We start from the raw sequence: 15,336 nt of genomic DNA, 5'->3' as shown, positions 1-15,336 counted from the left end.
CCTGCTGTAGTGATTGCGTTGTGTGGCCCAAGGGCTACTGAAACGGAGATGGGCGCCGCCCTATGCACCATCAGGCGCGGAAAGGACTTTTTTTTTAACCCACCCCTATTCATGACTGTACTGTATATCTCTCTATACCTATCTACTCACAGACAATTCATGTTCACAGACAGGAGAGCATGTCTGTTTCTCCATACTATCTCCTCACAGGAAATCCACAGTCTGGGTCTTACTTTCCAGACACACAAAAATCTGCCAAACAGGAAATCTCGGTTACTACAACCGACATATAGTGCTGCTACAGTGTTCCACATCCTCAAATATGACCTAGATAAAGTGTACAGAAAAAAATATTACAGAAAATGAATGTTCTTCCAACTTCCTTCCTAACTCCAATAGAATCAATCATTGCGGACTTGTCATTACTACATCTGTATACGATTAGCCTGTTTTCATAACATAGGTGTCATAAGCAAGATAAAATATTTTAAGTACAGTAATAATCTGCAGATTAAGGAGACTTATTCCTTAATGCGGGGCTGACCTATTCTTACAGTACATGGAGGTTTGGGCTGTAGGCAAAAAGGAAGGAAGTGCTTACATAGGCTAGCAGTCTGATGACTAATGTTACAGCTATGATTTATAGCTGAAAAGTTTGTGTTGAACCAGCTTCTTGTTCTTAGCATGAAAGTTCATCTGTGTTGGTAGAATACAAGTCATTATAGAAATTGCTAAACTTTCTTTCCAACACTGAAATTAATATAGGGACTTACGCTAAATTTTCGGTCAAACTCCATCTACTCTGTGAACAAGGTCGGAGTTTGACCGAAAATTTAGCGGAAGTCTCTATATTAATTTCAGTGTTGGAAAGAAAGTTTAGCAATTTCTATAAGCTTCCTGTTCGTATAGTTGAAAATCCTCTGTTTTCTTCAAATCTGTAAAGTTAGAGAGTCTAAACTTTTTTTAGTGGAGCATTGGGAAAAGTACTAAATTAATTCTTAAAAAATAGTGTAAAATACTTCATGTAAGTTTGGAAGAGTTCAATTTTGCAGAAGTGGGAAAAGGGACTTCTCGCAGTGGTTTTAAGTTCACGGTAGCACCATGCACTGTAGTCTCTTATTTACTGCCATGGAAAAATGTTCTTGGTTGTTTTAAGTTCGTGGTGAACTGGCAACACAGAAACCTTTAATATAAAACCACCGCAAAAATTTCAGCATTTACAGTAGTCTTTCTTACCAGAACAGGCCATAGCCCTCTCTCTGCAAGTCTTGAGTTTACTATAACATTTTTTTCCTTTTCTCACAGTACACAATATCATACTCATGGAGACTTAACATATCAGTTCCCTGATAGATTCGTAGGCATTCTGCAATGAAAAACATTTCCCGTCCAGATTACAGCCCAATCACAACCACTAAATTATTGATAGAAACGTTTAGGTTACCTCCAATTCTCCGCTAAAGCAAGGAGAAATCAGAATGTGAACTTTGAAGTCAAGATGAATATTTTATTGTTGGCCCAAATTAGACTTTGTTAGAAATCACAGGGGGCAACCTACGCAGTAACTGAGTAAGATCAAATGCAGGTGTCAAGACACTGCTTGGAGATGCTGTATCTCAATGGAAAACCTTCGTAATTGGCTCTGGGATGATTTCGTTTCTCTAAATGCTTTTATTTGACCCCAGGTTTCAAGGGCTGAGTCGGCTGCTTTCTCACTTTTTGAGTCAGTGAGAAAACCTTACAAACTTTTGTGACTGAGAAGAAGTCTGTTGGGATGGTTTAGTGACATCTGTATGACAGAAATCAGACCTGGAGTAATTTGTACGAGCAATAAACACCGCTCCTCTGAGGAGACCAGCCCTGGATACCTTCATCAGCGTTCAGCTACTTCAATTAACTTTGATCCTTACATGTCCCTCTTCGTTAATGGACCCTCCAGCTGGGGTAATTGTGTTTAGACTGATGAGAAAAGAAGAAGGTCAGCAAGATCGATGTGAACGTAAGGACAACAAGTCAATGCTCGGCCCGACAGCTACCATTCACACATCTCAAACGAAATCTATACTGACACGAATTGGTACGATGAAAGTCCTAAATGGCTCAGGGATATAGCTGGAAATTGGATGGCCGGAATCGCAACATTAGGGACAGAATAGGAGATATTTGGGGGAAGTTTCCTTTCAACGTCTGAGATCAAAATGCCACCTCCATAGCAGGACTGCCACGGCAGTCCTCTGATGTAGCCCAATGACAAATTCAGCAGCCTCACTAAATGGAAGACATGGCCTCTTTACATAAATGTCAAACCAGTTCTGCAACTAAAGGCTGACCTACAAAATGGTGCCCATGTCCATCCATACAAATTGACCCTGAAGGAAAACCTAGCCCTGGATTATCTCCTGCTATCTTGAAATTAGTTTGTGTCTTATGAGCTGAAAATCCTGCAAATTCGTCTGTATTACTGGGAAACACTACGTATATGCTCCGGCAGCCGAGAAGGCACTTAACGGTTAGGTGCTAATCAACAGGTGGCTCGTCAAATGATGTGAATGTGTACATTACTGGTAACACTAATATTACAGTCATTTGTCAACGCAGTTTGAAAAATGTATCAAAATACCACTAAAGCCAAATATAATTTTCACACTAGGAATTACGATTAACAGATTGAAGGGGAGAATAGCAAATCTACGTCCGTTGATGGTTTCTATCACCTTCAGTTGTTTTTCGAGACCTGCTATTATCTATTTTGCTATATTTCTTGGTATTTACAATTTATCATTTCCTTTTGAGGAAACAATCTCCCATGCTAAACCTATCTAAATGGGGTTCCTTAAAAAAAATAATAAGTGACTTACATCTAACTTCAATTATTAAAGCTAAAAAAAAATTTTAACGCTTTTGCGAAACAGTAACACTTTTCCATATACTTGGAAGGCCTATCTAACATCCAAGCAAGAACGTTACAGAGAATGAACACAAAACAGAAAGGGTGCTGGCTAGTGTGCTGTGTGGCAATAAAAGAACAACAGGCAAGATGGGGAAAACACATTTTGCTTCAGCATCAAGATGAACCTTTGAAGGTAAAAAGCAACTTCAGGTCCAAGACACAGCAGGCAAGGAGTTAAAGCCGATAAACAGTGGTATAAGAACGGGCAAGAACAGGACATTGCACAAGCTGAAAGTACCTGGGGAGAGAAGACCGAGAAAAGCAGAGGCTCAACAAATACAACATTGATATCAATTTCAAGATTTTGATTTTTCACTTACCTTGCACATTAATCAACCTTGAATGTTCAATAATTGTTGTGTTTCTCACAATTCAATCTTTTGTATCACAGTAAAAATTGTTGAATACTTGACTATAAAAACAAGCCACCACCTAAGATAGCTGGTACAAGTATCTACTGAAGTTTGTTTTTTCTTATAACATCTTTCTGAGAAATAAAAAAAAGCTTCAATGTTCTATCTGCGACTTATATTTCTCTCCCTGCATTCACCTGCAATATGCTTTTCAAGTTCTTTTCATTTCCAGTAAATTTATATAAAACCACGAAAGATGATCACAATCATTTCAAGAAGTCAAAGAAAATCCTATCAAATTCTAAAGCTTTCCTGACACAAATTTGAAGAGGTATGACCGTGTGAGTTCCGATGCATTTTCAGAAGATTGCTATGAATGTTATGTTATTGGATGTAATAAAGCACTGGTTCTTAAACCAGTAAATTTGTATAAAATCACAAAGATGGTCACAATTAATGAATTATTTCAAGATGACAACAAAGTCATAGAAAAGCCAATCAAATTCTAGAGCTTTTCTGACACAAATTTGAAGAGGTGTGACCGTTTGAGTCCATATGCATTTTTCAGAAAGACTGCTATCAGTGCTACGGTTGTTATCTTGTTGGATTTGCAGCAAAGCACTGATTCTTAAACTGATCTACTACTTTTCTGTTTGAACATCGTTCTGTATCTGTATCTTTATAGCCGGTATAACCGCTGTTCTGCTTAACACACCATCTATCAATCCATCCATCATCCATCCATCCATCCATCCATCCTACCTTGGCTGTACATGCTGAAGGCATTGCTGGCAGACAAAGGTGTCCCTGAGAGGTCAAATGTACTGTTGGAGGAGTGCGGGGTGAGGGGCAGCCCGCCCAGGCTGTCTCGCAGGCTCAGGCTGTTTCTACTGTCCTGTTTGGAGCTGTAGCTGTCCACAGCGGAGCGGGGCGTCACCGACATGCTGTCTCTGCCTGCCATGCTCATCCTCCCCTCATTCTTCAAATCTCTGTAGCCATCTGAAAACATGACAAGGTTGATGTAAATTACTTCACAATTTCATTATTTGCTCAACAACCATACTGTGTAACAGTATCAGGATGACCAATTCCTGAATTCAAAGAAAAATGTTTAATAGCTGTCGCCCGGACGATGAAAAGTTGTTGCTTTAATCTTCATAAACATCTGGAAGAAAGATACAATAAACATTATATTGTACATAGTTTTAGTCCAGCCAAAGATTGGTCTGACATATCACCTGACATTAAAGTTAGCAGTGGAACAAAATAAATCAGACTGACTTTAAAATCCACCCATAATGACAAAAGCCATCATATCAGTTCAAAGTTTATTTGATTGTCTACTACGAGCAGTAGACAATATGCCACCAAACCAGGTTGAAAGTAAAAAGATAAAAGCAGGAACGATACAAAATAGCATGATTTGCTTGAAACGGATGTTGAAAAACAACCTGTGATACATTTTTGGTGGGACTACACTGCTAAGGGCACCATTCACCAGCTGCCTTGGAAAATTAATCTTTGTAGACTGATGATAATAAAGTCTTAATTTGAAGTATTTCAGTATAAAACTGGAGAACTGATATGCTTGTACAACTAGTGTGCAAACTTTAATAAGTGCGCCATAAAACTGCACAAACTTTGTGACATGTATTCATGTAATTCTTTTGTCATCTATCTCAGAGCATATTTATTTCCATAACATTTCATTCTAAGCCATATCACATTATCAGGTGTGAATAATACAACAACTGCTTTAATCTTTACAAAATGCAACATGTCTAAATTCTTTCTAACAGTTTTGACATTTTTGTTGTAACCTACACTGGCAAAAGTCACATCCTAAACCAACTACTGGGTCACTGAACCTTAAGTGCTCTGTATACTGTGACTTAGATTAATCTCTTTTGGTGTGTTTCATTTCTATAGTTACCAAACAACCCTGCTATTTGTACTCTGGAGGCAGTATTATGTTCTGCCAACTTTGCGCATTACCTATCAACCAAGGTTAAACCATTTAGAAATCTTGTCGGCCATATGGTACAGGGTTTTGCCTTAGGCAATCATTTTGAAAGTTTCATTCAATAAATCTGCTCTGAGGGGAAGGCATGGGTTTGGTTTCAACTGATAACACAAATAGAGGGGCAATGCAATGCATCAAATACAAACACCCCCTAGAGAACAATGCATTGACACAGAAAAGATTCACATTTATCTGAGTCAACAAGACATAAGCAGTAGAATTAGGTCATCCATTGTTGAATTATTTCAAGGCGGACACAATGATAATAGGTCAAGACAGGTGTTATGGTGATCATCCAAGTGTGAAACTGACAGGTATGTCAGAACTTGCCGATCGGGTCCTTTTCTTTCAACAGGACAGGTAGACAGTACACGACATCCCGCATCATTTATTATTACAGCATAGACACCTTGAAATAACTGCACACGACAAAACACACAAAGGATTCTGATTTCCTCTTTATCTATTATTAATTGTCTCCCAACCTATTGACCCTTTTGTATTGTGGCAACATCAACTCTTATAGTGGAATAATACAGCTGCAATGTATACATCAAATGGAGGTTCAACCTTTTTGTTATTCAGAGTGATGTATTGAGTGACAGCAGTGAAATATTGCATATCCTCTGTCATTGTCAGTCCGAATATGGAACAACACTAGGCGAATCACTTGTCAGTTCCTGGAGAAAATTTCTTGATGATTAAGATATGCCATGTTTATCATATGCAGAACAAGGCTTGAGCAATCCAACCTGCTTGGCTATATGGATAGAATTCCATGGATCCAGAGGGCAGAGGTTTGAACCCTGTTCTTGCGCACTATGACAGAGATCTGATGTGACCCCATACTGCATACATGGCTTGTACACACACACATTACAAGTTTCCAACAAGGTGTTCTTGAAATGCAGAAAAATGACTTTTCAATTTGAAAGTTAACGTACCACCATTTTACATATACTTGTCTTTTCCATAATAGTATGAGACTTCAGTCTATGATGCTACCGCGCACTTAAAACTACCACGCATTTTCCAGCTACCACGAAAGTAAATCCCCGTGAACTTAAATGCATTTACATAAGTTGATATCCCTGCTTCAAGTGCAGGTTCATGTCCAATGATGAAGACTTGGCTCTGTTGTCAAAGTTACTTTTCACTCTGGAAGCTTACATTATAGACAAGAGTTGGTGTTGTCTTATCTTTGAAGTTGAACGACCTTGCATCTGGGCGGTTGTTGACCACCCCTGGAAGGCCATTGAACCAGTACAGTAGACACATGGCCTTGGGCAAAGAGCCAAACAACAGCAAGCCTTCATAAATACACCAGGTGAGTCACACAGATGGAATGGGGTCAGCTTTTATGCCATGTCAAACAACAGGTACTTGAGTTCTCCAGCCAACGGCAGGATATTAAATCATGCTCGCCACACAGGCTTCCATCCATGCTAATGATCCGCCTTGATTACACACTAATCCACCAGGAATGGGAAAAATCTCGCCCTAGTCTTTTTTCCCAGGTACGTCATCTATTTGGTGGGATGGAAGGATTTCGATGATATTACAAGAGAAATTTATTGGGTCATCAAGCAATACACGGTTGGAGAGTGTGCTCGAGCGCAGGCGCACGAGCACATAGACTCCATGTCATGAAATTGCACAGGGAAGGGGGCGACAAGCAATTTGCTCAGCTATATTCTCTGAGGAACTCAAATTTGTTCTTGCATTGCACAAAAGAAAATGTTCTCACTTCACCTCTTAGCTTATTCAGCAAAAGATCTATTAAAGTTGTAAATTTTCTTCTCTCTTTCCTATCACAATTCATCCTTTCTTAACTCTTTCCTAGTCGTTACAAGCATACTCAAATATGATTATGGAATTCCAGTTTCTCTGAGGAATTCAAATTTGTCCTTGTATTGAAAAAAAATTTCTCACTTCACCTCTTTGCTTACTCAGCAAAATATCCCTTAAGTTAAAGTTGTAAGTTATCTTCCCTCTTTCCAATCAAAATTTATCGTTCCTAAACTCTTCGCTAGTCGTTACAAATCAAACAACTTTTTTCACAACATTCGCATCCTTCAAGCTTCCTTGGCGCTCACTCAGTCATGAAACTCCATATTTAGACACTTTCCCCCTGATATATCATCAAGTGGTTGTGGCCTAATTACACCAAGAAGCAATTACTCCTGCCTCAATGCTGCTTGATCTATGGAGTCCCCCCTCAAACAGATCCAAGGTTCTTAATAAAGTGAGTTGTGTGACATCAGTGTTATCTGTGCCATCTCCTCAGGGCCTGCTAATGATACATCTGGAGACTTTGATCGTAATTACTGGGCCATGTCTAAATGGATGCCTTGTACATCAGAACACAGAGTGCTACTATCGACTTCTATCAATGATTCACTGGACATGTGCTACTTAAAGAGCAATAAAATGCCCGTCAATTTGTTGCTGTCACAGGAGTATCAACAGGAACTTTCTGTCTTTTGGGCATACTTGGATCCAAAGACCCAAGTAATGTAATGTATTAGACAAAACAAGAAAACAGTTGTTCAAGTATGAATGTCTGACATTCTCTGGAAACCCAAACTTTGATTTGAGGGCAGAAAAACAAACATGACCTTGCAAGGGATTGTTTTACCAACATGTCCATTTTCAAAGTTTTTTACCAACATGTCCATTTTCAAGCTGTATCTTATGATACATATGCAGAGTGTGTTAACATTCTCTCAAAAGAAACTTGTTACTAGGAGTTAAACACCTATGCTTGCTGTTCAGTGTTGAAAGAAGTATGTTTTTGCTGAAGTGAACAAGCTAAAAGTTAAATAAAACCAAAACTTTGTTAGGATGTCCTCTACAAGAGAAAGTTTCTGTTATTGGTATCAGTGACAAGGCAATCAGAGATGGCACGCTTCACTCCCTTCAAGAAAGTGAGAAACATACACACAGACACACTCACCCACATACAGAGAAAGTATGTATCGTATACGTCTATCACTATATGTTACTTTACTCCTAAGGAATTGAAGTAAAAAAGACTTGTACAAAAAGTACACACAACTTCAAGGTAAAGACAAGCATCATGGCATACATTATGCAAATTTGACCTCATTTGCATATTCCAACCATCTTCCTCCAGCTCCCTCCTACCTACTCTCCAAGCAGAGGTTAGGTTCCGGCTGTTTTATAACGTGCTTTTTTTGTCATTTTTATCGGGCTTTCTATTCTGTCATCTTTCTTGAAGTAAGGTTTTGACAATACAAGATACAATTCAAAAAAGAAAGCACGATAAAAACGACTTTAAAAAAATTTAAGAAAAACAGCCTGACCGTGGACTTCAAGAAACATGAAAAAATAGAAAGCCTGATAAAAATGACTAAAAAAACATTAAAACAGCCGGAGCCTAACCTCCTACTCTCACCTCTCAAATAGAAGTACCCCCTGGAATAAAAGTACCCCCCGGACAAATCTTCAAAATCTAATAAAAGTACCCCCTGGAATAAAAGTACCCCCCGGAAAAATACCAAATTGACATGTAAACTGTGCCCATGCTACTTCAGTCCAAGAGAAGATGATAAGCAGGTAGGCTCTTTTTATTCATTTATGCCTCGGTACCATATCAGTTAATTGTATAAATAATGAACAGAATAATTCCTATGTTATTGCACATATTTTCTTTATCTGAGTGTCACACCATCAACAAAGATTAAAATAAAAGTAAAAAAATGAATGAAAATAAAAATTGAACAAATAAAAAAAGAAGTTAATTTTATAATCATTGTTACAAAATAACATTTTGAAGAAACATTCCAACTTAGAATACCTTATTCACCACTTTTTTGCTATTTTCAATGTTGCAGAAACCAACGAGGTCATAGACACTGCCCCCTATCGAGGTATATCGGTACTGCAGAAAATATATAATTCTCTCGCGCATTACCGCGAGATTCGGCGTGAGTTGATGAATCCAACATGGCGGATGTTTTCGAGCCGATTGAACGCTGTGCTTTGTTTTGGAAGGATTTTTTCGTTGCTGGAACATTAAAACAAGTTGACTACGGGTGAAAAATAGTGGAAAAGTATTGGTAACTTTTTAATTTGTTTGGTTGGTGGTTAATTTCTGTGTTTTGATAGAGAATTTACGGAAGTAAGTGACTGTGTGTGTAGCATGTGACCTCGATGTTTTCGTCTTTGTTCAGCGCAAATTTCAAGATTTTTGGAAGGTTAAAGATGGTCTAAAACGAAAAGGATATATTTTTTTACGAGTCTAGTACCGAATCACTTGTGTTCCGGTATTTTTGGACCTGAACCGAAACGTTTTTGCAAGTCCAGAACCGGTCCTGCGTACCGGTACGCATCCCTAGTTATGTTTGGGTCATAGCGCTAGCGGCAGGGAAATCCGCGCTGCCTCGTCCGAAAATAGTGAATTTTAAGCAAAAATACCGCGGAAATATGGGCAGAAAATACCAAACTTTCAATATTTTTGGGGTCCCTGGTTAGTAAAGAAAGCCCCAATTTGAAAAAAAAATAAACGTACCGTCTAAAATAAGGACGTACCGGGTGGATTTTGAGGCGGAAAAAAATAAACGTACCGGTACGTTTATTTGAGAGGTGAGAGTACCCACCAGAATCTGTATTGACAACATCAGTATGGAGAAGGCTATTGGCATTTCTGGTGACGTGTTTCTGTTGATCGGAACTGACAGTGCAGATCTACTGGTGCCACACAAATCTTATTGCCTACACTGATAAATCAATGACTTCCTTACCATTATTACTGACTTGTCTTGGTGGAGAGTGGATCACTTTAGCATGATATTGATAGCAGGGTAGATATTCCACATAATATGTACACTGTACTACTTCACACCTTTATTGCTATAAATTATTGATTTTAGTCAATGGTCCATGTCTTGTATCACATAACCATAAAATGCTTCTTAAGCAATTACACAATTTAAAATAATTCATAATTTACTAATGAATCCTCATTACAATAATCCATGATGCAACAAATCAATATCTGAGCGTGCAGTACAGGGAAACATTAATTAGCTTAAGAACTACTGACGTTCGGTTGGACTCATTACACTGACCAAAGGAAAGACTTCCCCCGGCAAAGAAAAGTAACAAAACACTCAATTATGAAGAAAATTGATACCCATACACACAGAGAAAAGGGTCACTCTTCCCTTTGAGGACTATCTATTTGTCAATATCAGCAGTTCCAATTATACCAAAGTCTATATCAAACCCTGGCAGCTTTGATACTTATGTTGCATTAGGTTTCCCATCCATCCAAACTCCCAGCCCTCTTCCGAGCATACTTCCTACCAATTTGGCCATCCAGCGAAGGGTTACAACTGTCAGGTGCAATCTTACCGTCCATTCTTGTCCTACATGGAAGCAATTTTTCTTTGTCAGGATGAAACGACGATGGATCCTTGCTCCAGAGGTTGCCATGCTTTAACAGGTCACTGAGGAAATTCTCAACTCAAACTGAAGTAACTGTTACATAATGAGTAACTTTGTTCAGTTATGTAACATCTGCCTAAAGTAATACTTCTCCACACATAGCTAGCTTAGTGAAAGCCAACCATTCATTCTACCATACTCCACTTGAACTGGTGATTAAAAACTGAGGAAGAGGCAAGAGCCACAGACATTTTTCAAAAGCTCTGACATGTTATGGGGCCAGTTTCTTTGCTTTTTTTTCAGTGTGGCAAACATATCTGAGTTCAAGTACACTTGGAACCAACCAAAACACTTGGTTTGAGTAATGACTAAGTGAGAACAGAACTTCTTTAATCTCAAAAGCAAGAAAATGTTCCCCATAACGTAAACGGCCCTGTATGCAACAATTTACCTGAATTTACTTGAATTCAAACTCAAGTCATGGAAATCCAGTTTGTTGCTGGCCTGTGTGCTTATAGCAGCCCCAGTAAACTAAAAAATGGACCTGAAAAAAATCAGTGGACCTGATGTTGGACCTATTCGAAAATTGGACGTCGGATACTCCACCAAACAGAATCCTTTGTAGCAAAATGGACCATTGCTTTGTACATCGCCCATTTACAATAATTAGGTCCAGGTTCAGGTCCAGGTCTGGACCTGATCCTCTGGTCCTGGACTGTACATGGACCTGAATTTTCTGTACCTGTGTACTCAGCCCTAGATGGGACCCATGCTAGCTGGTGTGATCCTGTGCTTACCATGGAGGCAATCTCAGAAGTGGTAAAGGATGATGCATGTATGGCCCACATTTGGTAATGAGAACCTTCTGGGCTGAGAGGAAGGTGATGTACATACTGGTGACCCCAGCAGGTCTACAGGAGTTGAACACCACCAATCATGTGCAACAACTTATCTGGGACACCAGGCGGCTAGCAATGGTCTAGTGAGTAGCAATCCAATGAATCCAAATGCCGTCCTGATTCACAATTAACACATGGTTGGGGTTATAGTTTCACATGTAGTTTTATTTATGATATGGGGTCATCCATTTTACTTGCTTACTTGCTTAAGTGGAGTCCATCCATTTTAAGAAAGCTACAACTGCTACATCAAGATCAACATCATTTTCGGGCTATATCATTATCATTGCTGCCACAGTCAAACTTGTATTAGCAGCCACCTTTGCATAGCAACCACCTGGCCATTGCAGTCACTTTTTGTCAGTCCTTTTGATTTTTCCCATTGACCTCTCAGTCTATAGAGGCCACCTCTCCAATGCGGCCATGGTCACACGATTTCCAGTCCCATAGATACAGAAACTCTGCATATTGCAGCCATACAGCGGCCGTATGTCACCCTGCGTCCGGTTTAAAATGGTAATTTGCGAGGATTTGGAGTTCTCGCACAGGTACATTTGGGCGGTAGCAGAAAGTACGCGTGCCTTGAACGTTACAGCGAAAGTCTTTGTCGGCAAATTTACCAACATTGCGCATGGCAATATCCATCATTTTCGGTAGATTTTGCCTTTGGCAGGGTCAGTTGAATTTTGAGACGATCGAGACAATGTTACTTGATGAGAAAGGTAAGTGGGTACTGAAATCATGCAAAACATATTGCTTGTAGTCCATTGATCAGCATTTTCTCTACAGTGGCAACCTGTCTATAGTGACCACATGTCTCCAGTCCCTTACGTGGCCACTATAGTTTGGCTTTACATGGAAACATTCAGCAAACCTACCGAAACTTAAAGCTAAAGGGAGTAGAGCCAGAGCCAGAGCCACACCACTGTCTTGCCGAAACCCTGTCATCTTGACCCAAGCTTACAAATCTCCACTTCAGTGATTCAAACCAAACTGAACCATCCACAAATTATTTCATCAGGTTGGTAGAATATAGAATATAGGAAAAAAAAATTTCACAATATACTGGTTAAATTAGCGCTGGTTCACGGGGACGGGCGAAACTCCCTTCCATGGCAAACTCCATTCCTCGTGCCACAGGGGCTAAAATTGAAACATCTTTCAGAGGTAAAATAGAACGGTTTCTTCAGCTACCTTCCATATACCAGCTGATTTATACTTCCCACACACACTCACACCGAATTGAAGTTAAAAACATTTCCTAAAATTTCTGACACATCATAGCTGTTTCCCCTATGTCCATGCAATTAATTTTGAAACACTGTACATCTGAAAACAGTAAAAACACCAGGATAGAAAAAAAAACTGTGTCCAAAGAGTCTGTTCTGGCGCACAAGTACATGACCGTCTCCGGTCCAAAGGGAATAGAGAAGAACCGTGAATACTTTATTAGGCTAAAGAAAAGGCTTAACTAGAAGCCTGCGGAGATTCTTGGAACATAAGTATTAATAAACGTTAGCAATATAACCTCTTTTATTACAACATGCTGAGCTGAGGATGCATTGTTTGAAGCGGACATTTTCTAGGACAAAAAATACTAGGGCTTCTGCTTCAGCTCATAATTAACTGGACGAATAGGGAACATCTTCTTGGAAATCAGGAAGACATCTTGGAAAACAGGAAGAGACAGGTGATAGGAGTATAAAGACTAGTAGTATAAAGATAGAAGTATAAAACTATGATAATGATGATGTCCTAGCCTGTCAGTGGTTTTCCGCTTCGTATTTTTTTAATGTGGTATTCCCTTACACATTGGTTTTGATAACTTAACATATAACGCTAGTTCACCATTATCCGTGGGGTAACCTATATCCATTGGTTTAAAGACAGGGTATTTAGTGATCAGGTCGACGGACGACAGTTTCAAACTGCATGATTTGAAAATATTACAATTTGAAACAACAGTCTGCCAACTTGAGATTCCTAAAATACCATGTTAAAAAACAAACAACGGATAAAGGTCACGCGCGGATAAAGGCGAACTAGCGTTAGTCAATGGCTGATTTTGGTCCCTATAAATGCTATTGCTGAAGCAAATCATGATAATTTTGTTATTGTGTCATTTTCTAGATTCTTATTTTCATGAAGACAATACCATAACACAAAAAAGGTCCTGAAGTCAATTTTAAAAAATAGATCTACAAAATGACTATCATATATAATAACTGAGATTAGCAAATGTTTTAAAAGCAAAACATGTTTGTATCTTTTATGTCAAAGCATGGCATTTTTTAATTATGCATAAAATTGTTTGCAAAACATGGATACATTTCCTAATTGTGGGGAGTTTTGAGACATGCTTAACCTTTACCTGCAGTGGTAATAAAGTCTTCAGATTTCTACTCATTGATTTTGAAAATATTTTAACGAATCAATAAATCTTTGTGCAAATGACTTGCATAAACTATGGAAATCAATAACTGATATAGAAGTATTGAAAGGGTATCAAAATATCCCATTTCTTTTGCTGAAAGGAAATTCAAGTTTTCTTACTAAAATTATCCCTCAACAAAAAGCTTGAAGCTCTCAGATTGTCCATTTAAACATAAACAGATCTTCTGAAATAGTAAAACTTTAAAGTCTTTAGTTTAAAGTCTTCTTCAGATGGAGACCAATTGTATAGAGCCATATCCAACTGCCATATCCAAGGGACAAAAGCTCCGCCTAGCGTCCTGCATTTCTAGACCAAGCACAGGAGCACATGGGCAGTGACATACAATGGGGTCTGATGTTTACACTTTGCCGCACTGTGTGACTAAAGGTCCAGTTTTTCTTACCATCAATGGCATTCATCAAAACACTACTAGAACACCAAATGAACAGATTACTTGAACTCCACATTGAGAACTCACAATTAAGTTTTTTCAGACAGTGCAGCTTTCTATGTTCTATTTTGTGTTCCACTTTTAGGACTTTGCTGCAACGTCCAGTTTATGGAACATTCACTGGGACAAAAGCTCCGCCTAGCGATCGGCATTTCTAGGCCAAAGCGGGAGGTCATGGACCTACGGCTTTGCTTGCATACCACTACAATGGACGGGGTTTGAACTGGACTTCAGTGGAAAAGATGAATGATGAACGGCAGTTGAGTTCAGAATCACAAACAAGTTTCTTTGTTTCCTACAGTTAGATATATAGTGTCACACTATCATCTGAAAGAAAACATCTCTGAAAGTAAAACAAGAGTAATGGTAAACAGTATTCTATACTTAGCATTATCCACTTAAGCTTTGCAGAGTCAGTCAGCATGTAGAATCACTAGTTCTGTTTTTTTGCTTTCTAGAGACAAGGAACCATGTGACTGGAACAACAAAGAAACAAACTACTTTAACAATAACACTTCCTCAAAATCAACTACACCAGCCAGCTACCTTGACCTTCTCTATTATAAACTTTGTACCAGTTAGAGTCAACAAGAAAGGAAAAGAGCAGAATAAGGTTTGCAGAATTCACTATGATTCTACACCAAAACACAGTGTGTCACTCACCCTGAGCTGACCTGAAAGACAAGTTCCACCTCATCAACCAGTGGGCTTCAAACAAAGCAACTGCTCCCAGCACAACGAGCAGCACACATAAAAACCCTGGTAACCGCAAGAGGGGGCTATCCCATTGTTACATCTCTTCTCTACCCTTACC

General features: G+C 38.9%; 1 protein-coding gene across 4 annotated transcripts in view; it reads right to left on the bottom strand.

Moving 5' to 3' along the window:
- The window catches only part of LOC118420453 (nuclear receptor subfamily 6 group A member 1-like), a 107,576-nt gene that overhangs the window by 61,774 nt on the left and 30,466 nt on the right, over positions 1–15,336 (bottom strand). For 3 of the 4 annotated variants that reach the window (XM_035827255.1, XM_035827257.1, XM_035827256.1), the window contains exon 2: positions 4,066–4,302. The exons of the other annotated variant lie outside the window; for it this stretch is intronic. In XM_035827255.1, coding sequence (XP_035683148.1) covers positions 4,066–4,302 — 237 coding nt within the window. The remainder of the gene's footprint in view (positions 1–4,065; positions 4,303–15,336) is intronic. 4 annotated transcript variants of the gene reach the window in all.

The sequence above is a fragment of the Branchiostoma floridae genome, chromosome 8 (genome assembly GCF_000003815.2).
Source record: "Branchiostoma floridae strain S238N-H82 chromosome 8, Bfl_VNyyK, whole genome shotgun sequence".
NCBI lineage: Eukaryota > Metazoa > Chordata > Leptocardii > Amphioxiformes > Branchiostomatidae > Branchiostoma > Branchiostoma floridae.
The sequence above is the reverse complement of the archived record's forward strand: the minus strand, read 5'-3'. Positions and strand labels throughout refer to the sequence as shown.